The 25,372-nt window shown below is 48.4% G+C and overlaps 1 protein-coding gene across 1 annotated transcript in view; it reads right to left on the bottom strand.

Moving 5' to 3' along the window:
* Positions 1 to 8: 8 nt before the first annotated feature.
* The window catches only part of HS3ST3A1 (heparan sulfate-glucosamine 3-sulfotransferase 3A1), a 31,536-nt gene continuing 6,172 nt past the window's right edge, over positions 9 to 25,372 (bottom strand). The window contains exon 2 of the mRNA XM_064395631.1: positions 9 to 5,619. Within this exon, the coding sequence (XP_064251701.1) occupies positions 5,001 to 5,619 (619 nt within the window). The 3' untranslated portion in view covers positions 9 to 5,000. The remainder of the gene's footprint in view (positions 5,620 to 25,372) is intronic.

The raw sequence follows: 25,372 nt of genomic DNA on the forward strand, positions 1-25,372 counted from the left end.
ACAGCCTGTCAGTACCCGTAGACTTTATTAAATGTGTGCTTTTTCATTCTTAAATTAAATAAAATAATTTTTTTCATATTGAAATAGCACCAAAGGGAGAAGGATGACAGTATCACCAAGTGAAGGGGAGAGAGGAGACAAAACCCAGAAACTGCTGTATACAACCAAGGAATGTTTTAATGGTTAGGAAAATGGGCAATAGTTCCCCTTCATCTGGAGAATTGATGTCAAGTGTGTATGTGGGAGAACTGAGAATCAGTGCAAGCCAGAATCACCCTGTGAAGGGTAGGAAAGGCCAAATTATTGCAGGAAATTTGATTCCTTAGTGCTGCACCCAAAGGCCACCCTGACCTCAGGCAGAGGAGCCTCACCCACTGATCTCCATGATGTATAAACTCCTTTTAACGGCACAGATCATTGAGTGGCAGCATTTCCACAGCAGCTGAGAAAATTCCCTGTGGCACAAGATCAGCACCAAGGATGCCACGGGCACAGCAGCCCCATCCTTGTCCTTCCAGGAATGACAGGGATGGATTTCACAGCAGCAGACAGACCTGGTATTGCCCTGCCAAACTGCACTGGTAAAGAAAACCCCACTTCTCTGGATTTTTCAGTTGAAACAGAGCAAAAAGCTTCCCCACCCTCCAGGTTTGGCTGAAAGCTGTTGCTGATGGGTTAAAGGGAGCTCTCACCTTCAATGAACTGAGCTCTACGAGCCTGTGCCAAAGCATTTCAACAGCAGTGGGGGAAAAATATTATTTTTGAAGATTTTGGGGCAATCTTGGTGCTCAGCACGCCCAAGCCCACACTCCTGGTGGTCTCAGTGCAGGAGAGCTGTGCTGCCATTTGTGGCTGTGTCTGTCTCCTCAGAGATCATGGAGCCATGGCATGGTTTGGATTGGAAGGGACCACAAAGCCAATCTCATTCCAGGGACACCTTCCACCATCCCAGCAAGTCCAGTCTGGCCTCAGACACTTCCAGGGATGGGGAATCCACCTCCTGAGGCCTCACCACCTTCACTGTATAAAACTTCTTATGATCAATCTGGCACTTGATGCTGATAGAAAGGTTGGTGTGGGTTGGCTGGTTTTTTATTTTTTTATTATTGAGACCAGAAGCATTTTAAATAACCTAATTATTTTCTCATAGTTAATGAGAAATGTTTTCTCATGTTTTGATTTTTCTGCCTTTATTTTTTTTAAAGAAAAACACTTTTTATTTATAGCTACTTTTGATTTGATTTCCCCTCCAATACATGTGCTCAGCACTGCAGGCCCAAGAGGGATGTGGTTTTCAGTAGTTTACCTTCAATTCTTCTTAGGTTAAAATAATCTAAACTTCATGACTGGATTTTCAAATAAGCCTAAAGAGTTTAGAGGCTTAAATGCTATTAGAGTTCAAAGCAATTTGGTTGCATGACCTCTTTTTAAAAGCCATTGTTCATATGCGGAGGGATTTTCAAAACTACTTATGGCCCAGATCAAAACCAATCAATCACAGCCCCAGATCCCTAAATAGCTTTACAAGGTGTGCAACAAGGTATTCAAACCCCTGGAAATGAGGGGGAGTAAAACACTGGAGCATTTAGGGGAAACTATTCCTAAGTGGCTGAGCTTGATGTGCTGGGAAGAGTTTTTAAAGGCACATTTGATGGGCTTGTGTACATATCAAGGCTCTGCTGATTTAATGGCAGGGATTTGGTGGCAGGTGCAGATATTCAGCTGTAAAAAATGCTTGGTATTGCTGCAGCTTGTGCAATATGGGGAGACCAGCCTGTGGCCCTATAAAGCTGCTTTATGGTAGTGCAAATGTGACTGTGTGGGAGAAAATAGCAATATAACTTATTGATTTTTTTAAAACATCACACTCGTAAGCGATGTTTATATTTGTCTGCTGGTTTTGGCTGGGGTAGGGCTCATTTTGCTCATAGGACTGTGGTTTGGATTTGTGCTGGGAGCAGTACTGATAACCCAGGGATGTTTTCAGTGGGGCTGAGCAGTTCTTACACAGCACCAAGGCTTTTCCTGCTCCTCCAGTGAGGAGGCTGGGGGTGCACAAGGAGCTGGGAGGGGACTCAGCCAGGACAGCTGACCCTGCTGGGAGGGGGCACAGCCAGGACAGCTGACCCTGCTGGCTGCAAGGGATAGTCCAGACCATATGGAATCATGCTCAGCATATAAAAGTGGGAAAAGAACAAAGCAGGAAATTTCTGGAGTGATGGTGTTTGTCTTCCCAAGTCACCATTCCAAATGTGAGGGAGCTCTGCTGTCCTGGGCATGAGCATCTGAGCACCCATGGGAAGTCTGGAATTAACTTCTTGGTTTGCTTTGCTTGTATGTGTAGCTCTTGCTTTACCTATTAAATTGTCTTTATCTCAACCCACAGGTTTCCTTAGATTTACTTTTCCAGTTCTCCCCTGTCTCGCCTGTGGAGTGAGTGGGGCTGAGTTCCCAGCTGGGCTTAAACCACAATCATTTGTCAAAGGCATGTCTGTATTATGCCACCCTTAATTCTCCTTGAAATACCAAAGAAATGGCATGCTAAAATCTTCTTTTCAGCTGGGAACACCTCAGATTTTGTGCCTTGCTGATGCTGGCACCATTTGGTTATGTCTGTGGTGCCTCATCCTCGCTACCACTTTGGTTTTTCCATTTGAATGAAAGAGCACAGCACGGGAGGCTGCCCACCCCCCATTCCTGCCCCAAAACCTTGCTCTCAGAATATTTGTCCCAATAATTACCCACCATCCCCCCTTTTGGCTACACCTCATGCCCATTCTGACCAGCATGGGCAGATTGCTCCTGTCACCTCCTGTGACACACTGGGGAGGGGTAATGTGACAATATGACCCAGAGCCCAAGGCTCTCCCAGCTTCTGATGCTCGAGGGACCATGGTCCCATGGAGCCAAAGCTCTGTGACCACCTCTGATCTGTGCAGGGCATGTCTTGCATGAATTTTGAGGGGCTGAAGGGAGGCAGGCAAGAGAAGGGATGTTGGGGGTCAGTGTGGTGCCTCATCCTCCTTTCTGCTGTAAGGTGTTTATGTAGATGTGGCATGGCACATTGCCAAAAAAGGCCAAAAATGGGACAAAAATGGGGGCAGAGGTGAAAGCACCAGTGGATGGAGTGAACATGGCACTGAGCTGCCACACCAGGGCAGAGGGCTGAGCACAGCCTGGCTTTGGTGCCATCAGCCCATCACCCCTTCTCTACCAGCTGGGGCATGGGAACCTGTGGGAGAAGCTCCTGGGGCCTCACCAGCTGAATGAAGCTATTTTCATTCCCTTGGGAAAGGGGCCTGGCATGCAGAACCCTGTGGGTTTGTGTCTCGAGGGCACGGGAAGGTTCCAGGACTCAGCATCTTTGGGAACAGGAGGGGTGCAGGGCTGAGGAGGAAGGTGGTTCAGGGCAGCCAGGAGAAGCTGTGGCTCAGCACGTGCAGAGGAACTCAGTGAGGCTGAGAGGGTCACCAAACTCTTTTCCCAGCTTTCCAAGGTGGAAATGCCTCCCAGGTGAAATTGTAAGTTCTGATCCCATTCCCTCTGGACTCTGAAATCTCTGCTCTGCTGGGATTTTATTAGTATTTTTTCTGGTATGCAGGCAGCCAGTGAACTTCATCCCCAGGCTTCTTCCTGACCACATTCCTGGGGGATCCCCACACAGTTTGTTTTACCCCCTCAGGTATTCTTCAGGGCTCAGGAGAGGGAACAGTACCATGTGGTTTATGCACCAAGGTGTGACTGGGCACTCCCAGAGCTCAGAAATGCAGAAGATAAGAGCCAGCAGATAAATGAGCCCATGGAATAAAAGGCTCTGCTTCTCTAACAGATTTCTGTCACTGAAACATTTCCACCAGCTAGAAAAACGTGGTAAAGGTTTTGCCTGACAGTTTTTAAAGCCCTTCACACCCTTCCAGCTTCCCCCTCAGCTCTCCTTTAGGAAAGAAGTATTGTTTTCTCATTCCTCTTTCTGGACATGATTATTGTTCACCTTCTCCCAACCAACTCCTCCTCCAGCCTATTTAAGACTGGCCCAACTTAAAACATTCATCATTATGGCTTAAACCATGCCCACTGGACACCAAGAAATTTCCTGCACATGCCTGGTGGGTGCCCCCAACACCTTCAGGGGGTGCCATCAGCATCATCTCAGTGTGGAACCTCCTCCCCATCCCCAAAATCCCTTCAGATGGGCCCCCCTTGGAAATAAAAACCCTTAGAAAACCATTTTGCTGTCAGATTAGCAAAAGGGATGCAATAGGGAACATTGGTTTAGAGCCAGCTCCTGTGAATGAGGCTTTTTGACTACCTGGCAATTTTCATTATAGAGTCAAAAGAATCATTTGTGTTCTTTCACTTTTTGGCTACCAAAATTATTTTCTCTCAAAACAAAACAAAGGATTATTGGTTTTGGCTTCCTTAAGAGGAAAAATAAGCTTGGCTGATGAAAAGGACTTGATTTAAGGGGGGTAAAAGTTAAACAAAAAATTGGATAAGTGGAAGCAAAATTCACCAAATGTTTCATGCAATAAAAAATCCCCTAAGGGAACATTTGGAAAGCCAAATTAGGTATTAAGCCACCTTTGTTTTATTGTCAAAAGTGGTGAGGTCTGGCCAAAATGGCCCTTGCAAGCCAAAACCTGGCTGAACTTTCAGGAAGACTCTGAGCTACCCCAAGCACCCCTGTCACTGCTAAAAACTTTGCACCTGTGTTTTTTTACAGAGGCAGTGCTAAACCTTGGGCCCACTGAGCTGCTCACGTCAGTAGGACCAGGCTGTTGCCCACAGCCTCTTTTTTTGGGTGTACACAGCACCTCTTCTCCGAGAGAAAAAAGGAAACAACGCAGTGTTTAAAACAAAAAGAAAAAAACCAAATCAGAGCAAACCGTGTTTCAGCACAGCTATTATTTTTTTTTCCATATTCCCCCCCCTACTGATACGTAAAAAAAATATATATATTATATTATATTTTCCTTTTCTTAAATTATTTCTTTTCAGCCTCAGTCCCAGCCGAAGTCCTGCCCTGTCATCTGGTAGAACTTCATGTTGAAGGGCCGGTAGAAGTCCCTCAGCCTCTGCACCACCTCCTGGTCGATGTCAGGGTGGGTCCTGCCTTTTGTCTTGCCCAGGCAGTGGGGTTTGCTGCTGCCCTCCGCCTTCTTCAGGCACGGGAAGCCCTTGGTTTTGTTGAAGTAGAAGTGTTTGTCCGTGATGATCCTCTTGAGGCCCAGAAAGTCCTGGACCCTGCCCAGCTCCCCCGCGGGGTCGCTGATCAGCCTCTCCCCGCTGACAAAGAGGATCTGCCCGATGGGGAAGTGCAGCAGCCAGTTCTCCAGGTGCTTGGCGTAGATGCCGATCTGGATGGCGCTCCACGAGGTGTCGATCAGGCCCGTAGTCCTGTTTTTGAAGGTCAGGCTCTCGAAGGTGGGGATGTCAGGCTTCTTGGAGAGCGTCTGGGTGTAGTCCGAGATGGCTCTGGTCACGGGGTCCCGCACCACCACGATCAGCTTGGTGCCCTTGGACATGGAGGAGATGCGGGCCGGGGCCTCCTTGGTGACGAAGTAGCTGGGGGTCTTCTCCATGGTGATCTGCCCCTCCAGAGTCCTGGGCATCAGCTCCCTGCGGAGGGGGAACGAGGGACACGTGAGTGCCAAAATGCCCTGGGTGGGGTCGTGAGCGCTCGCGCATTTTGGGACCATTTTGGTTCATCTTGGGTGCAGCCCTGGCTGGGCTCTTGTGCTGCCCAAGGATCCATTGAGGCCTTTTCATAAATCCCTGCTTTATTCTTTAGCTCTGCCCAGCCTCTGCTCTAGGTCAGCCTTCTCAAGAGCATCTACAAAAGGCCAGATTCCCACCCCATCATTTGGTGGCACACAAACCCACCCTCAGCACTTTCCCTCTCCACAGCTCACGGTGCTGTCCTTCCCAGGAGGAATGGGGGATGGCTGGGGGGTGGCTGCAGCCCCACTGAGGCTCACCAGTGTGCCACCAGCAGCTGCAGCCCCCCACAGCCTGCCCCCTTGGCTCTGGCCCCGTGTGGGATGAGCTGCTCCCTGCCCACCCCACTGCCACCATCCTGCTGCAGCAACATCTGCCTTGCAAACCTGAGCAATATGCCAGCAAAATTGAACCCATCTATCAAAAAAGCAACAATGAAAAGCCAAGAGCAGCTAAAAACAGCAATAATAACCAAACCCCAGGCTGTTATGTTACAAATGAGAGAGCAAGGAATGGCCCTTCCTAAAGCAATTCCCTTTGCAACCCCTTTACACAGGGGCTGAGCAAAGACACGCTGCCAGAGAAGTCAAAGCTTGGCTGAGGGTTTCTGTCTGGGGGAAACTCCAAGGATTTGGGACATTCAGGTTGGGGAATAAGCTAGCTGAGGAGGATGAAAGATCCCTCATACATCCTGAAGATGTGAAGACAAAGGGAAGCACCACTGACAATAATGTGTGTTAGAGCACCCAAGGACCCTTCCCGGGTCCATGGTTTGGGATGAGCTGCCAATGGATGTGGTAACAAACACCTTAAAGCAAACTGCAAGGGGGAAATCTGCCTGTTAGCTTTTCCCTGCTCAGCAGCTTTGCTGCAGCTGGATTTTCCTCTGGAGAAATGTCCAGGGTCTGGATGGGATTTGGAGACCCCAGCCTGAGGCAGTGGTGGGAAAGGAAGTCTGTTGTGGTGGCAAGTGCTGTTTTTAAGGAGGTGCCACTGGAGAGAAAACTGTTATTAAAAAAATGCTGCTCTTTCTGAAAGAGTCCTGTGGTATTTTCGGGGTCTCCAGGACGAAGGAGGAATGAATGAATCTGACTCCATGTTCTTAGAAGGCTAATTTATTGTATTTTGATATTATATTATATTAAAGAATGCTACAGTAAAACTATACTAAAGAATAGAGAAAGGATCCAGACAAAAGGCTTAACAAGATAATAATGAAAAACTCGTGACTGACTCCTCAGAGTCCAACACAGCTGATGGTGATTGGTCATTAAATAAAAACAATTCACATGAAACCAATCTAACAACCACCTGTTGGACAAACAATCTCCAAACCACATTCCAAAGCAGCAAAACACAGGAGAAGCAAAAGGAGATAATTATTGTTTTCATTTTGTTCTGAGGCTTCTCAGCTTCCCAGGAGAAGAAATCCTGGCAAAGGGATTTTTCAGAAAATATGACAGTGACAAAGCCCCACAGCTCTGCAATCAGCCCTGGATCCTGTGGAAAAGGGTGAGGAAGGGCCAGATCTGCTCCCAGAAATGCAACAAGGTCATTTGTTGGGTTGGGGTGGATGGGACCCTCTAGATAGGGTGGAGAGCAGGGCAGAGAGGGAAAATGAACTGAGGGGGCTTGTTTCACCTCTGGCTTCTCAGAAACAGTGCCAGGATTCTGTGCAGGAAGGAGGCAGGCATGTGGCAGGGCTGGCAGCCCTGGGGAGCACAGAGCCTTCTCCATCACGGAGCCATCAAACAAGCAGGACAGAGAAACTGAGGCACAGCCAGCATCCTGGCTGGGTGCAACCCCACTTAAAACCCCAGGGGTGTGTGCTGCTCCCCAGGCCACTGCTGCCACCAGCAGCTCAGCTTCTTCTTCCCCCACCACCTCTCTTTTTCTTCCAAATCGTTTTGAGCAGTGACTCTGCAAGAGGAATTTATAAAAAAACCCAAAACCCTCTCTCACGAGCACTCCCCTTCCCCCAGCTCCAGCCCACACTCCCAGAAGTGCCATTACAGCATGTTCAGGAGATGATTGAAAAGAAAGATGCTCCAGCAAGAGTGATAACTCGATGTAACCAGGAGCGTGGATGGATATATAAATTCAAAAACACTGCCTGGAGAGATTAATTCCTCCCTCCCATGAGGCCAGCTGCTAAGCCCAGGGGCTGTGCTGCCCCAGCAGCTCTCACAAGGCTCTGTATCTGCTTTGATGAGCTGTGAGTGTACATGGGAGTCAGCTGAGCCTCCTGCTCTGCCTTCCCTCAGATCTCAGGTGAAATCGATACAGGGAAAGATGCATTTCAGGAAACTGAGAGAAATTTAAAAAAAAAACAAACCTCCAAGAAAAGCTGTGAGACTGAGGAAGCTGAAAGGAGAGGGGCAAAAGATCAGAGAGGTCTGCAAGGAAAAAAGAAAATCACTCATTGTGGTGTTGGATGGAAAATCAAACCCAGCTGGCATTAATAGCAAAAGGACACTCTTGCCACTGATTTTAATGAGGATGGATTAAGCTGAGCTTGGAGCAAAAGAAGAGGCAGGAATAGCCCTGGGAGAGGACAAGGAGCCCTGGGTCTTTCCTCTCCTTACCCATCCTGCTGTAGAGGCATTCTCTCTGCACAGAGATGAAGCTCAGGGAAATTTTGGTGTTATTGGAGGGATCTGTGGCACAACTGCCATCCCTCAGAGGATGCTGCACCCCCACAAAACAAGTCAGGGGCCTTGGAACTTCCTTTGTCTCTGCTCTTCCATCCCCATGGAAGCACTGCAAGCCACGCAGGACGAGGGTGTCACTGCTGGAATATTTGTGTTGTTTTTTGCCCTTGCCTGTCCTCAGCAAGGTGTCCAGCAGCACTGCCTCACTCCCCTGTGAGGAAACAGCCCGTGGATTGTTTGCTTGCTCAGGGTGTGCTGAGGTGGCTGTCCTGCCCCTGTGGCCTGGTCCCTGTGCCCAGGGCAGTGAGCTCCCTCCCAGCACACAGCTTTTACCATCTCCTGCACTCAGAGGAGCTGAAGCATGAAGTGGATCAGATATCAACAAGAAATTCTTTACTGTGAGAGGGGTGAGATCCTGTCACAGGATGCCCAGGGGAGTGTTCAAAGCCAGGCTGGAAGGGCTTGGGGCAACCTGGGCTAGTGAAAGGTGTGCCTGCCACAAACCACTCCAAGAATCTCAGTGCCTCCAAAATGGCCTGGCACCCCAGCTCCCAGTGCAGCACTCCAGGAGGTCACAGCTGCCATCACCCTGTCCCCAGGTCACAGCCAGGAAGCCTCATCCCTTCCTGAGGAGCTGGGAAATCCATCCAAGGAATGCAATGGAGAATGCAGCTGGTTTGCTGGTCACTGCAGAGGCCAAGATCCTTCCTGCACCTCAGGCTGTGTCCTTGCTCAGGAGGAGCAGCAGCAATCCTGGGCTGAGGGCAGGGCAGCCAAGGCAGGAAACAGCAGTGTCCCCGAGATAAGGGGGTCACACACCCCAGGAGACACCCCAGAGCAGCACAGGGAGACCTCGTGGCACTCCCCTTGGTGTCCCTCCTTTTGGGGTCACTGCCCCTGGTGTCCCTGCCCCTGGTGTCCCTGCCCTTGGTGTCACTCCCCCTGGTTATCAAAGCAAAGGCGTCCCAGAACACTGGAGAGGAGAGAATGATGTATCTGACTCCATTTTATCAGAAGGTTAATTGATTACTTTATTATAGTATATCACATACATTTAAACTGAATCTGCTGAGCACACTCTGCACACAACTGCACAGAACTGCACTCATCTCCTGACTTTCTTGTGACTCTCTCATGACTGTCCAGACACACACACACATCTCTTGGCCCTGACAGGCCAAGGGAACAAAACATTCTCACTTTGGGTAAACAATCTCCATATTGCATTCTGCTTTGGCACAGCAAGTGATAAGAGTTGTGTTTTCTTTCTCTGACGTTCAGAGAATGTGAAACCCAGAAATATTCCTGGGAAGAATTGCGCCTTGCTTTTTCTCTGTGAAGAGAAATGTGGCAACACTTGGTGTCACTCCCCTTGGTGCCATTGCCCTTAGTGTCACTCCTGTTTGTGTCCCTGCCCTTGCTGTCCCTGGTGCCAGGGGCTGTGCAGAGAGGGGCAGCCCCTGCACACAAGGAGGGGGCTCTGCTCACAGCCCCGTGCCCAGCTCCTGTCCCCCTGCTCCCCTGGGGATGGAGAGCGTGCAGATCAGAGCTAATTACAGCACGCACACCCTCTGTCTAATTGCTCTGATGAATTATTGACGGGCTGAGCTGCTGCTCTGAGGGCAGCAGGCAGTGGCAGCGCTGTGCCCAGGGGTCTCCTGGTGCTGAGAGGTGATCCCAACATCCCAGCATCCCAGTCTGGGAGAGGAAACTGTGCCAAGAGGTTCCCAAAAAATCCACCCTGCTGGAAAGCACATCTGGAGAGCAGCAGTGCCTAAGTGCTATTGACAGGCAGAAACTCCCTGATGTCATTAGCCCCGCAAGCCATTGATTTTCTCTGCTGGAACAAGAAACTCACCGGAGCTGAGGCAATCACAGGTGGCACTACCAGCTCCTCTGGGCTGTCCAGCTGGGCTCTGGAGAAGGGGTGTTTCAGAGCTCTTTTCCTTCCAGTGGCTAACTGCTGGTAAATCCCAGCCCTCTGCCTGCCAGGAACAGATGAAGAGCCCCAGGGCTCTTGGTCACAGCCCTTTCAACACGTGTCCAACCTTTGCATGGGAATGGAGACACCACCAGGCATCTTCTGAAGGGTCTTTCTCTGCCAGGCTGGGCTGGGTTCATCAGCCATGTCTGCACTGCTTCCCCCTTGGGCTGCCCATGAGCTCTCTGACCCAGCCTTGGAGCACTCCCAGCAGCTCCAGTGAGAGGGGTCAGCCATGCACTGGGAAGGACAAACTCCTCCTGTCCCATCAGACCTGGACCCAGCACTCATCACCTCTGGTCTCCCCAGCACCATGTTCAGCCTAACCCCAGCAGTGGGCAGAGCTCCACACTTAAGGAGCTTTGCCAAATTCTTGCAGCACCAGCTGATTCTTACCAGGGACAGAATCAGGCTCACGGTGATTTCATCACATTCCCAGTGTCCTTCCCAAATGAAAAGTGATTCTTCACTGCAACCTGCTGACTCCCCTCTATGTCATGTCATGCCAAAGGAGATTTTCCAGCTGAGACAATGGACATGGTCCTTTTACATCCCTTGCAAGTGCAAGTCAAGAGCTCCCTTTTGCCATCCCACCACGCACGAGGGTCACTGCTGGAAGAGGACAGCAGAGGACGTGGCTGGACAAAATCCATGAGCCCAGCACTCACCTAAAGCAGAGTTTTACTGGCAAGTCCTTGCCTGTTTGTCCACTGCATGTCTGCACCATGGAGAGGGAGCTCCCAGCCTCTTCCCATCACACAGGAGGATGCCAGGAGCCACAGCCTGGACAGGGATCAGCACAGCCTTCAGCCTGGACCTCACCTTCCTCAATTATGATCTTAAACCATCCAGTTTCAGCACCTGCATTGCGATTTTTGTTTGTTTTAAAGATGTGCCTGTGTGGGCTGGGGTTTGTGAACAGAGCAGGAGATGGCACATGCTCTGAAGAGTTCAAAGAGTAAAGACTGAGGGATGAGAAAAAAAATGGGTACAAATGGCCCAGCACCTGATATAAATAAATCTCAATCTCATTCTTCCTCCCTAAGGGCACCCCTGGAGTCTTACAGGGGTAAATCCTCCCAGACATCATCACAGGAGCTGCTGCTGGGCTTGGAAGGACCAGGACTGCACCTTCCCCACCTGGACCTGGGGGAACCCTCAGGACCTGGGGGAACCCTCTTGGTGAGCTCAGGCAGGACAGAAGGCTCTGTAATTGGGAGAATATGGAAGAACCCCCATCCCCAAACCAACCTCATGTCTCTCTCACTCAAGGATCTCCAAGACCACACATTTTAGCCCTGACTAAGCAAATCTTCTTAAGGAGGAAGGTTAAAGAACTGTTTGTTATTGGAAGTGTCTCCCTCTTTAGGATTCTTTTTTTTTTTTTGATAAATTAACTCCAGCTCCATTACTTCATGATATATTTCCCTTGACATTTAATTATACTTACACCAAACACATTAAGCCAATCAGTCTGAACAGCTTCTTATTAATATGCAAATTTCTCCTTTGAAAAGCCATGAATCAGTGAAAAAATCTCTACAGGCTTCAATGAGGCCCTTTTGGAAAGTTGGGAAGTTCCCTGAGAAACACCCTCCTGGCCCAGGGCAGGAATCCAGCCCCACAGACATTGGGAATGGGAAAAGAGGAGGCTGAAGCACCTTCTCAGGTCTGGAGCCATGAGAAGGAGAGGCTGAATCTTGCAAACCAACAGGGTGTTGGCAGCTGATCCCCATCCCAGCACCCTTCCATGGGAACCAGAGCTTGTCCTGTGTGCAAGTCATCCTCCTCTGGGGCTGTAAAATGGGAGGTTCACGTGGGAGCTGCAGAATATTCCCTGAAACATCAGCTTTTAGCAAAACAAACAGGAATCTGGTTCTCCTGGCGCCATGGGCAAATGGGACGTGATTTGCATTAGGCAAATAAATGGAACTACACAATTAACCATCTGCCCTGGAAAAGATTTTAAGATTTGCTCTAAAGCATCACTTCCAGCCTCCCTCCACTCTCACATCCAGCTGAACGCGGCAGGATTTTCTGCTGGGAAACCAACTGGGAATTAATTCATTGAATCATTGCTATAATTGCAGGGAAACATCAGTGGAGGTACCAGAGCCCGGGTGGCCTTTGGCCTCACGGATGTGTTTCCTGTGGATTACACCAATGGACAAACCACAAAACTGCTTCAAAACCTCCCAGAGCCTCCAATTCCCACCGAAAGTCTTTAGTCACCAAACCAAGATGATTTCCTGGGAGCTGCTGAGAGCCACATCAGCATCTCAAGAAAAACTTACCCATTTCATCTTATTTCAAGAGAAGTTGCAGGTTTTCTTAAAAAAAAAAATCTGATTTTCTGTAATTTTTTTATTCCCTACAGTTCAAGATCAGAAATACATTGCAATCAGTGCACTGTATAAATAGTTCAATTTTGGGAAACAGCTCTCATGAGCAATAAAGAAACCCAATTTACTATGCACTATAATAAAAATATCTCTTTTACCATATAAATCAAACCAAAGTGAACAGATAAAAAAAAAATAAACTCAACCCCCCTGGTTTCTGCCCACAGGCACAAGCAGACAGCCCTGGGGAAGGGCTCGCCTGCCCTGTATAAATATATACAAGAGCAAATCTGTTAAAAATTGCAGCCACCACTTTGTTTTCTAAAGGTCCCAGTTTATCCTTCGTCAGAAGAGGAGGGCTGGGGAGAGGTCGGCCAGAAACACAATCCTTTCCTGTATAAACACCACAGTCTGTGCTGGTTTTAAGTGCATCATATGGTCTATATTTTATATGTGTATATATATAGGGAGAGAGAGAGGAAGAGAGATTTTTCAAGCCAGTCAGAGACATAAAGTGATCTTATATCATCTAAAACCAACAATCAGACTTGGACTTCTGGCAGTTTTCCTTGCAGTCGTCCCTGCCACCCCCCTGCCCCTTCCTCCCAGCTGCTGGAGCACACTGCTGTCTGCCCCCATTATTTTTCACAAAGGCATATAAATCACTGTGGAAACTCTTATTATCTTATTTTCCCTCTGCTTCTCTCTTGTCTGTTTGGAGAAAAATTAATGCATTTGTCTCTGGAAAAATGTGCAGTCTCTATAATTCAGTTTTAAAACAAGCACAACTAGCAAATGGATAGAGCTCCGTTAGGAGACTCATTTTTCATGTGGGTAATTGAACCCTTCCCTTCGATTTTTCCTCTGGGTGTTAAAGACAACTGATGCCTTCCTGGAATTTGCTTACGTCTCAGAAAGGTGGAAAGACAGGACAGAAAAAGGAGAGGAGGAGAGGAGAGGAGAGGAGAGGAGAGGAGAGGAGAGGAGAGGAGAGGAGAGGAGAGGAGAGGAGAGGAGAGGAGAGGAGAGGAGAGGAGAGGAGAGGAGAGGAGAGGAGAGGAGAGGAGAGGAGAGGAGAGGAGAGGAGAGGAGAGAAGAGAAGAGAAGAGAAGAGAAGAGAAGAGAAGAGAAGAGAAGAGAAGAGAAGAGAAGAGAAGAGAAGAGAAGAGAAGAGAAGAGAAGAGAGAGAAGAGAAGAGAAGAGAAGAGAAGAGAAGAGAAGAGAAGAGAAGAGAAGAGAAGAGAAGAGAAGAGAAGAGAAGAGAAGAGAAGAGAAGAGAAGAGAAGAGAAGAGAAGAGTTCAAAGCACATCTTAGAGCCTTGGCTGTCATTGTAGAGGGACCCTGGGGAACCCCCAGGCAAACATCCCAGATGGGATTTTTCCAAAAGCTGGTGGAACTTTAGCTTCTCACCACCTAGGCTGCTGAGGAAATCCATCCCCATCACAGGGACAGTTCAGTGTCCTGCAAAGCCATGGATCACCAGCCCCATTGTGTCCTGCAAGAGCCCAAACCCAGATGTGGCCTGGGGACAGACACACTGCATGGTTGATGCCAGCAGTTTCATCCTGATGCCTCTTTCTGCACCCAAAACTCAGGGAATCTCCACTGCTTCCCTCCCACTGCCAATGGAACTTCTTCCCCCACCAGAAAATGGGAACCCAAACCAACAGTTCTCCAGAAAAAGTCCCCCAGACAGACAAACCCCAAAATTCACAGCCAGCCTGAAAATGACCCCCATCCCTGGTGCTGGGGATGTCTCTGTTCACACCCTGATCCTTACCAGCTCTGGGGCTCCATTCAAGCCAGACAAAAGTGAAAAGTCAAAAAAGTGACACCAACCATCACCCAGAAGTCAGGAATAATTCCAGAAAGGCCACAATCGAGTGAGTGCTCAGGCCAGCAAAAACTGTTGTTCCTTTGTCTCTCACTACATTATCTCTGTCCCCTGGGAGCTGCATTATTGCCTGCAATGCATAATGCAATTTGCTCCTTTTCCATGTCTGCCTCGTTCTTCTTTGGTGCAAGGGCAGCCATGCACACTCACACTCTCTGCTCCTGCCAGGGAAAAGGAGAAGGATGGGAGAGGAGTTAGGGTGGGAGCTGGAGACAAGGGTGGTGGTTGAGATGCTGCACAAAATGTAGAGGGGAATAAAATATTGTCTGAAAATTGGAAAGGCACAGAAAACCACTAAATTGAGATGATTTGTGAAAAAAAACCAAAAAAACCAAACCAAAACAAAAAAAAAACCAACAAAAAAAAACCCCAAACAAACAAACAAACAAACAAACAAACCCAGTGTTCCTCCATTCTCCTTCCCTCTGAAGAAAGGCCACCAAATCTCAGAGACTGAAAATCAGAACCTACTGAGTGCAGGGACTAAACTGGCTAAATTAAGGCAGCTGAAACTGGAGGTAGGGAAATAATATTGGAAATGAGCAGTGGATGCAGCAGGCTGGGACTCACTGGGGGCTTCTCCAGCCACATCTGGGCAGTTCTGGACACCCTTGTGTCTCTGGAGATTATGAACTGGCTGCTGGGGTTTGGGGAGCACGGAGATGGATTTTCTCTCTTATCTGCAGAGGTAAAAGGATCTGTGAGCCAGGATATTGTTGTGGAGTCCTAGACAGCTCAGCAGAGATTATGATAAATTTTGGAAATTCCTGTGGCATGCCCTGGGCTGCTGGAGATGGTGTGTGCACATCTGTGTGTATCTGTGCCTGCTGAGGGTTTTATGAAACACTCAGACACCTCAGAGGACCTCACTGCTGAGAACAGAGGTTGTTCCTTAATTTATGCTGAGAAGTGACTTTTTTTATGTATCACTACACATCTCCTGCTGCTGCATGGCCAAAAAACCCTTTATTTGTATTACAGAAAAGGGAGCCTGACCTCAGGCTATGATCTAAAATACATAGAGTCACACAAGTTTACTCTTGCAGTGGTTCTTCATCCTTCCTGTGCCAATTCTTTGTCCTTTTGCAAAATTAAACTTTAATAGCTGGGAAAGGGCTCTGTGCTTTCATTCTCAGAGCAAAGCAGTCAAGTGCAAAGGGGGAAAAAGTCTCCAGAAACCTGAAAAAAAATTCTTCCTGGTCTAATTTGCAAGTTCTGGGCAAGGCAAGGGCCAGTGCTGAGGAAGATGCACAGGGATGGACATTGGTGTCTCCAGCCCCCCAGTCAAGGCAGGGAGTTGGGATCATGCAGCAAGAGCTCTTCCCTGAGCTCAGCAATTCCACCTTCTCCCAGGGAATGCATCACTGTCTGATCCAGTATCAGAGTCATCTGGCATATTTCAGGAAGTTTTATTTTGCAGCAGGTGTGAATTTCATGAGTAAAAGGCACAGCAGCAGCTCAGCTCTGGCTGGTCTGGAGGTTTGCACCATGCTCACCTTCACTCACAGGGAAGGGATGGGGAGGCTCAGGCTTGGGCAGTGCTGTGACACCGAGGTTGTCCACAGTCAATACAGCTTAATAATGTGAAAAGGAAAAAAAAAAGCAGAAAGAAAGAAAGATTGTGTTCTCCAGAATATGGATGGATGAAAAAAACCCCAATTATTGACCTTGAGTTCATAACTCAACTTGAGTCATTTCGATCCAGGTCGATAAACACTGCTCTTCCTCACCCAGCTCTGAATGTGGGCTGGAGGCTTCAGATCAGCTCCTGAAGATGACTCCAGCCTCTCCTTTTCCAGGAGAGGAAGCTTAGCAAAGGTCCTGCTTAGCAAGACCAACCCTCCTTCACCATTAATTTCTCATTATTCAAAGACAAAACCCTCTCCCTCTTCCATCACACTTCCCTGGGAACAGGTAAGGAAACACAGGAGGAACTGACCAAGCCCACGGTGACATTCTTTAGAGCATTCTGGGGACTTTAAACCCCAGAGCCCACCACAGCAGTTACCCACCACCCAGGGAGGGTCCCACCTTGCAGGGAAGTGGGACACAGGGACCCCTGGCATGGTGTGATCCCTCCATTCCAACACAGAGGGATTTGGAAAAGGATTCTGAGCCTTGGGAGCTCAGGTCTTCTGCTCTAAAGCCACTCTGGAAAGCCCAGAGAGGACCCCTGGAGATGAAGATTTTGAGGGGTGATCAAAGAGACTTGACACAGCAAGGGGGATTAATGTTTCTGCAAACACACAGTGAAAGCCTCTTAGTTACTCCAGTGGGGTTTTCTCCAAAGGGGCCTAAGGGACTTAGGCACTTAAAACTCACTCAGATCCTTTATTTAGTTTGCAAATCGTGCACTGGAGCAGTGCAGCAGTGTGACCCCTGAAGCATTACTTCTCGAGCGTGTCTGCTTGAGTGAAAAGCTGAATTGATCCTGGCTGTATTGGTGGCCTCCTGCAGCTGCTCCTCCACACCAGGGAGAGTCTGCCTGCAGGAACAGCTGAGGGTACAAAGATCTGAAGAAATAAAATAAAACAAGACACCTCACTGAAACCTTGTGGGCTGTGTGTTCAAAGGGATGGCTGGGAGCAGCTCCAGGTCTGATCCCTTCCACAGGGGTTTGTGCTGGACATAAGGAGCTGGAGATGTGAATGATTTCCTTCTGGGCAAGTCCTTCCTGGTGGGTCTCACCACCACCTCTAGGAAAGCTGCAGCAATCACTTATTTCATGGCTTTGGTTACTCTTCACTGCTCACACCTCCCTGCTATTTTTTTTTTTCCATTTCCAGCTTTTACAGTCAAAAATTGTAGAAAGAAGTCATGGTGGAGCTTAATTCCCCAGCTGATTACAGACTCATGATGTCCTAATAATTCCTACCACCATTTCTAATCCTATTGCACGGGGTTCCAGCTTGGGAAAAAGCAGTATGAGGAAGCTGGAAAAAAGAAACAATCAACAAAGAATGTTTGTTTTCATACAAATATTCCTCTTCATAGTAATGATAATACTACTACTAAAAATAATAATAATGAGAAACACAGATCATGGTCTGGCTGCTTTCCAAGCCTTCCCACAGGGTCCCCTGGGCTTCACCTCACCCACCTCATCACCACAAACTGGTCAGGGAGCCCAAGAGGGAGCACAACACAAATGGGCTGCTGGGAAGCAGGGCACACATGTGACATGCTATTGTCCCTAATTTGATTAATGAAGCCATCACACTAACGGAGCGTTGTACACACCCCCAGCACCTTGTTCCTAACCCACACCAGGAACTTCCCAGCACAGCATTAATTCCCCAATATTTGCCTCTCTCAATTTTGTCAGGTAATTGTTTATGAAGAGATGAATGTACACAATAATACTGGGTGAAGGGAGCTGATGTATGTGGTGTTAATGAATGAAATAATCAGTTTGGCAATAACTGGCATGTGTATTTGTCAAAAGGGAACCAGCAGGACATTAGCATTCTGCAGCCACCAAACCTTTATCTGCTGGCCTTGTGTTTGACAACCGCCCCCAGATAGTCCATGAATAAAATACAGAGTAGTACCCAGACATAATTAAACTGCCAATGTGGATGTACCTAAATGAACTTGATATCTTAATGACACTAGATAGCGGGGGAATAATGAAGGCGGTGTGAAAGGGACGTGCATAATGAGCACAGACACGGTGGGGACTGCAGCTCCTCGTTAGCACAGCCAGCACTGCCACTGCCCCCACGCCACCCAGGGGCAGGGGACCCTGCCAGCCTCACCCAGGCTGTGCTGGGGACACAGTGCCACCCCTCAGGGGACAAGGGCTGCTCCTGCAGGGCTTGCCAAAGCATGGGGCATGTCTCACCCTCTCTTCCCCAGAAATCCATCCTTTGCCTGATGCCTTGTGGAGGCTGAGCTGGAACTGAGGCTGGATAGAGTTAAAGAATAAAGCAGGGATTTATTAAAATGCCTCAAAGGATGCACCTTGGGCAGCACAGGAGCCCAGCCAGGGCTGCACCCAAGATGAACCAAAACGGTCACAAAATGCACGAGCGCTCACGGGGTCTCTCACTCTTGTAAATTTTGCTTCATTTACATATTGGAGTTAATTGTCCAATTATAGCTTTAGCCTATGAAGTCCTATCCTTGTTTTTCTCTCTCCAGCCCATGTTGTTTGTGCTCTTGGGGCTGAGATTTGGATCATTTGTCCTTGGTGCCCAGCTGGAGCAGGAATTGTTTTGTCTCCCTGCTCTGTGCACAGAGCTCACCATCCCCTGATATGAAGCTCAGACCCACACACTAAAGCAGCACAGAACCTGAAGAATAGAAAAGTTAAAACCTGAGGCATCAGCCCCATCTCTCTGCACCTAACCCTTCCACATCTGCTCCTCTGCAGAGCTCTGGCATGCTGCTGTGCAGTGCAGACGTGATTTTAGGAGCACTTAACATGATTAAATTACCAGACATGCTCCTTCTTAATTTCTTTTTCAGCACCGAGATGGTTTTCGAGGAAACAAGCTGTTCCTTGGGGATGGGCAGCCCCGAGGATGTCCCAGGATAACTCAGCAGCACAGAGCCAAAACCAAGCCCTCACTCCCACCCATCCACTGACACTGAGCCAGCCGTGTCCTCTCCCAGCACCTCTGGGTGCAATCCTTCCTCTGGAGGATGCTGAGCACTCCTGACAGTCATCCCAGCCCTCCCTAGGAAGCTGGTCCAGTGTGAGACAGGAATTTACACCCCAAAGGCAGGTTTGATCCCTGTGCTTTGGGGCAGCAGCACACTGGGCTCCTATCCCACACTGCTCAAAAGGCAATTGTCACTTGCTGCTCTAATGGCTCCAATTCTGGCAGCAAATGAGTGATGCAGAGTAAGAATCAGTCCTACTGAAGAAGTAATAATGGGAAACTAATAATAAAAAAATAATAAAAATAATAAAAATAATAATGGAGCACGTGCTACAGGGGAAGGAACACTCCCCCAGTAGACAGGATGCAGCCTGGCTGGTATCTGACAGCAGCAGAGTCCCTGCCTTCTGCTGAGAGAATTCCAAGAGATTTGAATACAATGAGCTCAGCACGTAGGAAAGCAACTGGTGCAACAGGCTCAGCTTGACTGTGTTGGGATGGAATTGATTGAAGGCTTGGAAATTGTCACAAAGCCAGCGTGGGGAATGTGACCTGGAAGAGCTCCTATCTCCCTCTGTAAAGCAGATGAGGAAAAATTGCTTGGTGCAAATGGGAAAGGTACAGCAGGTTTGGGGGAAACCATCTTAAATCCCTGGAAGTGTTCAAGGTTAGGCTGGATGGGGCTTGCAGCAACCTGGAATAGTGGGAGCTGTCCCTGCCTGCAGCAGGGGGCTTGGAATGAGCTGCTCTGTGAGGTCCCTTCCAAGCCACACCACTGGTGATTCTCTGATTCTGTCAAAGTCCAACACAGCCAGGACCAGCCCAGGGAGAGCCAGTGCTGAGAACCCCCCACTGCAGGAAGCACTGCAAGAGTGATGCTGGGTGGGGTATTGAGATGGGTTAAGGAAAACAACTCCTGTTAGGGCCAGGAAAAGGGAAAAAAGGTGGCACAGCCTGCCCAGGGAGGTGACAGGAGGAACCCGGGCACATGGTGCCCAGCACTGTGTCCTGAGCAATGACAGCCACCACTGCAATGATGCAGCCAAAGCTCTGAGCTCCTGCCAGGTGAAACCCTCAGCCTACTGCACCCAGCTCCTTTCCCCTACTGGATATTTGTCCCTGGATACTTGTCCTAGTTCTTTAACCATTGCCTTCCTTGCTAGGAAAGACATCCCATGGAAAGACAACCCTCATGAGCCAGTAATGGGATTTCATTAGATTAAATAACTCCAGTGAACCCCAGAGACCAACAGCACTTTAAACACGGAGCTCGGAGTTAGAATTACTGTTATTTAACATTGATTAGATTACAGGGTAAATCCAATTTCTCCCTAACCATATGCTGGCTATGATTTGCCTAGTGGGAGATGTTAAGGAGGGCATTCCTGGAAATCTCTGCAGAGAGATGGGCCCATGGCTGAATCAGCAATGTCAGGGTGACCAGGCAAACATCCCAGATGGGATTTTTCCAAAAGCTGGTGGAGCTTTGACTTGGACAGCTTCTCACCACCCAGGCTACTAAGGAAATCCATCCCCATCCCAGGGACAGCTCAGTGTCCTGCAAACCCACGGATCAGCGTTGCTGTCCCTCTGCCACACAGCCCAGTGCAATTAGGGAGCTGGGAGCAGATGAAGCTGCCAACTCCACAGTGCAGCCCCCCCAAAAACCACAGCTCACTGACCCTGTCACATCACACCACGGGGACAGCACGTCCCAGGATGTGACAGGGGCCACGACCCCCTGTGCAGGCAGGGCAGAGCTCAAGCTGCCCCACCCCAAACAGAGCAGCTCCAGCAGCAGGGCAGGCTGTGAGCCCAGGGCTGACCCCGAGCCGGGCACTGGGCACGGTCAAACTCAATTAACTCTGTGTGCTGCATCTGGGTCAGCCTGGGAGCCCTTCCCCTGCCCCAGCCCTCCAACTTGCCTGATGAATTCCTTAGGAGGCTGGTCCAGAGGAGCTACTGCTGTGGGAGGGAGGTATTGTATTTGTGGGGTTCCCAGACGAAGGAAGGAATGATGAATCTGACTCCATGTTCTGAGAAGGCTAATGTATTATTTTATATAGTATTATTTATATATAATATAATATAATATAATATAATATAATATAATATAATATAATATAATATAATATAATATAATATAATATAATATATTCCAAATATTGAAATTATATTAAATATAATTAATTATACCATATTATATTAAAGAACACTAAACTATACTATACTAAACAATACAGAAAGGATACTTAGGGAAGGCTAAAAAGATAACAATGAAAACTCGTGACTCTCTCCAGAGTCCCGTCACAGCTTGGCCCTGATTGGCCAATGAGTCAAAACAATTCACACTGTTTTGGGGTTTTTTTGTGCTTGCTCAGAAACCTCTGGCAGCCCTTAAACCCTGGCAGGTTTGCACATCGTAGTTATGATATTTTATGAAAACCCCTTTTATGAAAAGTCCTTTGCTAGGACTTTTCTCCTATTCTAGCTGAGAAGCCTCAGAAAAGAAATGTAAACAATAACTTTCTGATGGCTGTGGAGTGTGCTCTGGACATTGTTTACCAACAGGTGCATCTGGGATTGGTGCATGTTGGTTGCTTTTAATTAATGGCCAATCACAGTCAGATAGCTCGGACTCTCAGAGTCAGGAGCTTTTGTTGTCATCCCATTCCTGTTCTTTCCAGCCTTCTGATGAACCTTTTCTCTCTATTCTTTTAGTAGAGGTTTTAGTATATCATTTTAATATAATACATATCATAATATAATAAATCAGCCTTCTGAAACATGGAGCCAAGATTCTCTTCACACAAAACATCAACCACAGCACAGGGCAGAGAAGTTGGGCTGATAACCTCCAGGCAGCACAGGAGCTGAGAGGGAGCAGGGGCTGGATGGTCATTCCTACCCAAATTACCCAGCCCATGGTGCAAAGTGGAAATGCTCCCTTCTTTGCTACCAACCCCATGATGCCCACGGGAACATTCCTCCCTGCAGAGCAGCTGGATTTTTAACCAAACACCACCAACCATAACTGCCCCCCAGTAACAGCTATGGGAAGATGAGCCTCCCTGTGTCACCCTGTGATCCACAAGGTAATTCCTGTGCCAGGAATGCAGGAGCAGAGCCCTGGGTGTCTCCCAGGTAAGACCTGGCAGCTCCCCCAGCTGGACTTTGTTTCTGGTCCAGCACCCTTAGCAGCTCCTGGTGCATTGTTCTTTGCCAAGCACTTCCAGCTTTTCAGACTCTTTGAGCTAAAATCCTCCCGTGGCAGTCAATTTCACAGCTTAATCTCACACTGTTTGAGAAAGGCTCCAATTCTGCTTCTTTCCAACCTGTTGCTGACAGTACAGATGGAGGCACGAGAGGGGGAGGAGGGACCCCATGAAACCTCCTCCCAGAAGCTTCTGGACCCATGGAATGAACATGGACAAGCCAGGGCTCCCCAAGCCCTGCACAGGACGTGGCTGTGCCAGCTGTCAACCCCAAACCACAGCCCTGCATGTCACTGCCTGTGCTCTGCTTGCTGCAGGCAATGAGATTTTCCTTTTGTGTTTTTTTTATCCCCCTTTAGAGGTGATGAAGGCTGTAACAACCTTTGCCACACACGTACAAGAATGCTGAATACCAGGCAAACATTTACGGGCAAATATTCACATTCACACAGCAGAGTTCAGCAGTGCAAGAGGACAGGATAATTGTGCAATATTCACTTTATGCCTTGCTGTGACACGCAGCTTCTGCATGCAGAAAAACCCAAATTGTCTTTCAGAACAATCATATCTCAGCAATCACAAGCAGAGCACCCCAAGCCCTGTGGTGGGGCTCTGCCAGCAGGTCCATGGGCAGGGAACAAAGGCAACTGGAGCCAACTGGAACAGCAGAGCTCATTTCTAGGGACACAGACCAGGATTACCAGAGATGGAAGTTAGCCCAGACACGGGGATTAGCATCCTCAACCCTCGTGAGAGGCATCAGGAGAACTTCTGCTGACCTTCAGCACAAGCAGCAGGTTGAGGAGCAGCCTGGAGGATGGTGCTGGTGCCAAGGGAAGCTCAGCACACAGGACTTTTCTCCTGGGAAGCTGAGAAGCCTCAGAGAAAAAGGAAAACAATTATCTGATTTGCTTCTCCTATGTTGTGCTCATGTGGAATGTGTTTGGAGATTGTTTATCCAACAGGTGATTGTTTCATTGGTTTCATGTGAATTATTTTGACTCTGGCCAATCAGGGCCAAGCTGTGTCAGACTCTGGAAAGAGTCACAAGTTTTCATTATTATCTTTTTAGCCTTCTGCAAGTATCCTTTCTGTATTCTTTTGGACAGTATAGTATTCTTTAATAGAATATAGTATTATAAAGTAATAAATTAGCCTTCTGAGGACATGGAATCAGATTCATCATTCCTGCCTTTGTCTGGGAGCCCTGCAAATACAATGAGGCACCTCCTTGGCACAACCTCTCTCCTGGGCATCACATCTCCAGCCTTTCACTCACTAGCTCTGTGCTGGAGCAGTCAGGACACAGAGCATCACCCACGTGGGAAATCCAGATGTTTCCTCACTTGCTCTACAGAGCCAGTGCTTGGGATTTCTCTCTGTAATTAAGCTTCCCAAACAGTCCAGTTCAGATGGTACAAAAGTGTTTAAATAATATCAAAAGATGCTCTGTGTTACCACACAAGACCACGAAGGCAGAAGTGAAATGGCAAATGACAAAATGCAACACTGAGAGTTGAAAGCTGCAGGTATGAACACACAGAGCCACACGTGGAAAAACACAGAAGGCAAAATTATTGATCTGGTGATTTTCCATGAAAGGCTTCCCCAGACAGCTTGGTTTATGGGAGGGAGCCCTCTTCCAACGGGCAATGGCAGAACAAATCAGCCTGGCTTTTTGCATTTTTAAACAAAATAAGACCCCACTGGAGAGAGAAATAAATAATTAAATTGATAAATAGCCAGCTTCCCCTAGTGATGTCACACTTGAACCTGAACATCTCTCCCCAGGGGACGATGTGGGAAGGGTGGCTGTGGAAAGAAATGATCCAGCTGTGACTGTCCCAGCCACCAGCTGTGCTCAGGAACTGGAGACAAGGGGTAGAGCTGGCAGCCAGGCAGGATCCCACTGAAGCTGCAGGATTTTGGTGCAAGAAAGATCCCCAGAAGCCTGGAATCACCCCAGGGGGATTTCACAGCTGCTCGGCCATGGGGAAAACAACCACACGAGGCTTCCAAAGCTCCCCTGGGACAGCAAGGAGAATTTCCTCCTCTATCTCCCAGCAGAGACATTCCCAGCAGCCTGGGGGAGGTTGAGCAGGGATCTTTATAGCCTGCAACAGATGGTGCTGCAAGAGAAAGAGCACAAAACGAGTCTCCTCACTTCCAGGAAGCAAGAAGGATGGTCTTGCCACGCACGAAGGGAACCGGCAATTTCTTCTGCTGAAAGATTTCCTGCTGCAGAATCACATTATTCAATGGAAGAAATGCCAGGAATAATTCACTTCCTCGAGCAACTCTATTTATACCCTCACTGCGGGCACCATCCTGCTCACGTGGCTCCTGGCACAGGGCTCAGGTGGGTGGGTTTGGAGCTGAACATAACCCCAAACCATGAAAAAGTGAATTTCCCAGGAGGTGGGGTATGCAGGAGAAAGGCAGAACCACCAGCCACTGTCACAATTCCTGGGATGACCCAGACCTTGCATGAACACCCCCACTTGGGTAAGACCCCAGTACCCAACCCCAGCAACAAAAATTTAACTGACCTAATTCACTTCCCTCCCATAATACCTGCACACAATGAGAATTTGCAAAGATTTATGGCCACAACACCCGCCCCTGCTGCCCCTCTCCAGCATCTGCTGTTTCCCTGTGAAAGCAGTTTGGGTTACCTCAGAATTCCCCAGGGAAAAAGCATCATGAGCAGCTCAGGAGTTTCCATGCCTGTGTCACACAGGGGGCTCCTGGGGGCTGTTCTCAGGTTTTCTGATCACTGGTTGTTTGCCCTGAACTCCTTGGAAGTGCAGCAGCTCCCTTCCCCCTCCCCAGACCTCACTGCTCCTATTCTAAACTTCAAAAGGTGAAACCCAAGCTGGGCTGTGGTAAAGACATCCTGGTGGTGATGGTGTGGCCCGGGCATGGCCCTGGCCCCCAGACTCCAAGGAATGACTCCCAGGAGC

Source organism: Passer domesticus, chromosome 20, assembly GCF_036417665.1.
Source record: "Passer domesticus isolate bPasDom1 chromosome 20, bPasDom1.hap1, whole genome shotgun sequence".
In the NCBI taxonomy this organism is placed as follows: Eukaryota; Metazoa; Chordata; class Aves; order Passeriformes; family Passeridae; genus Passer; species Passer domesticus.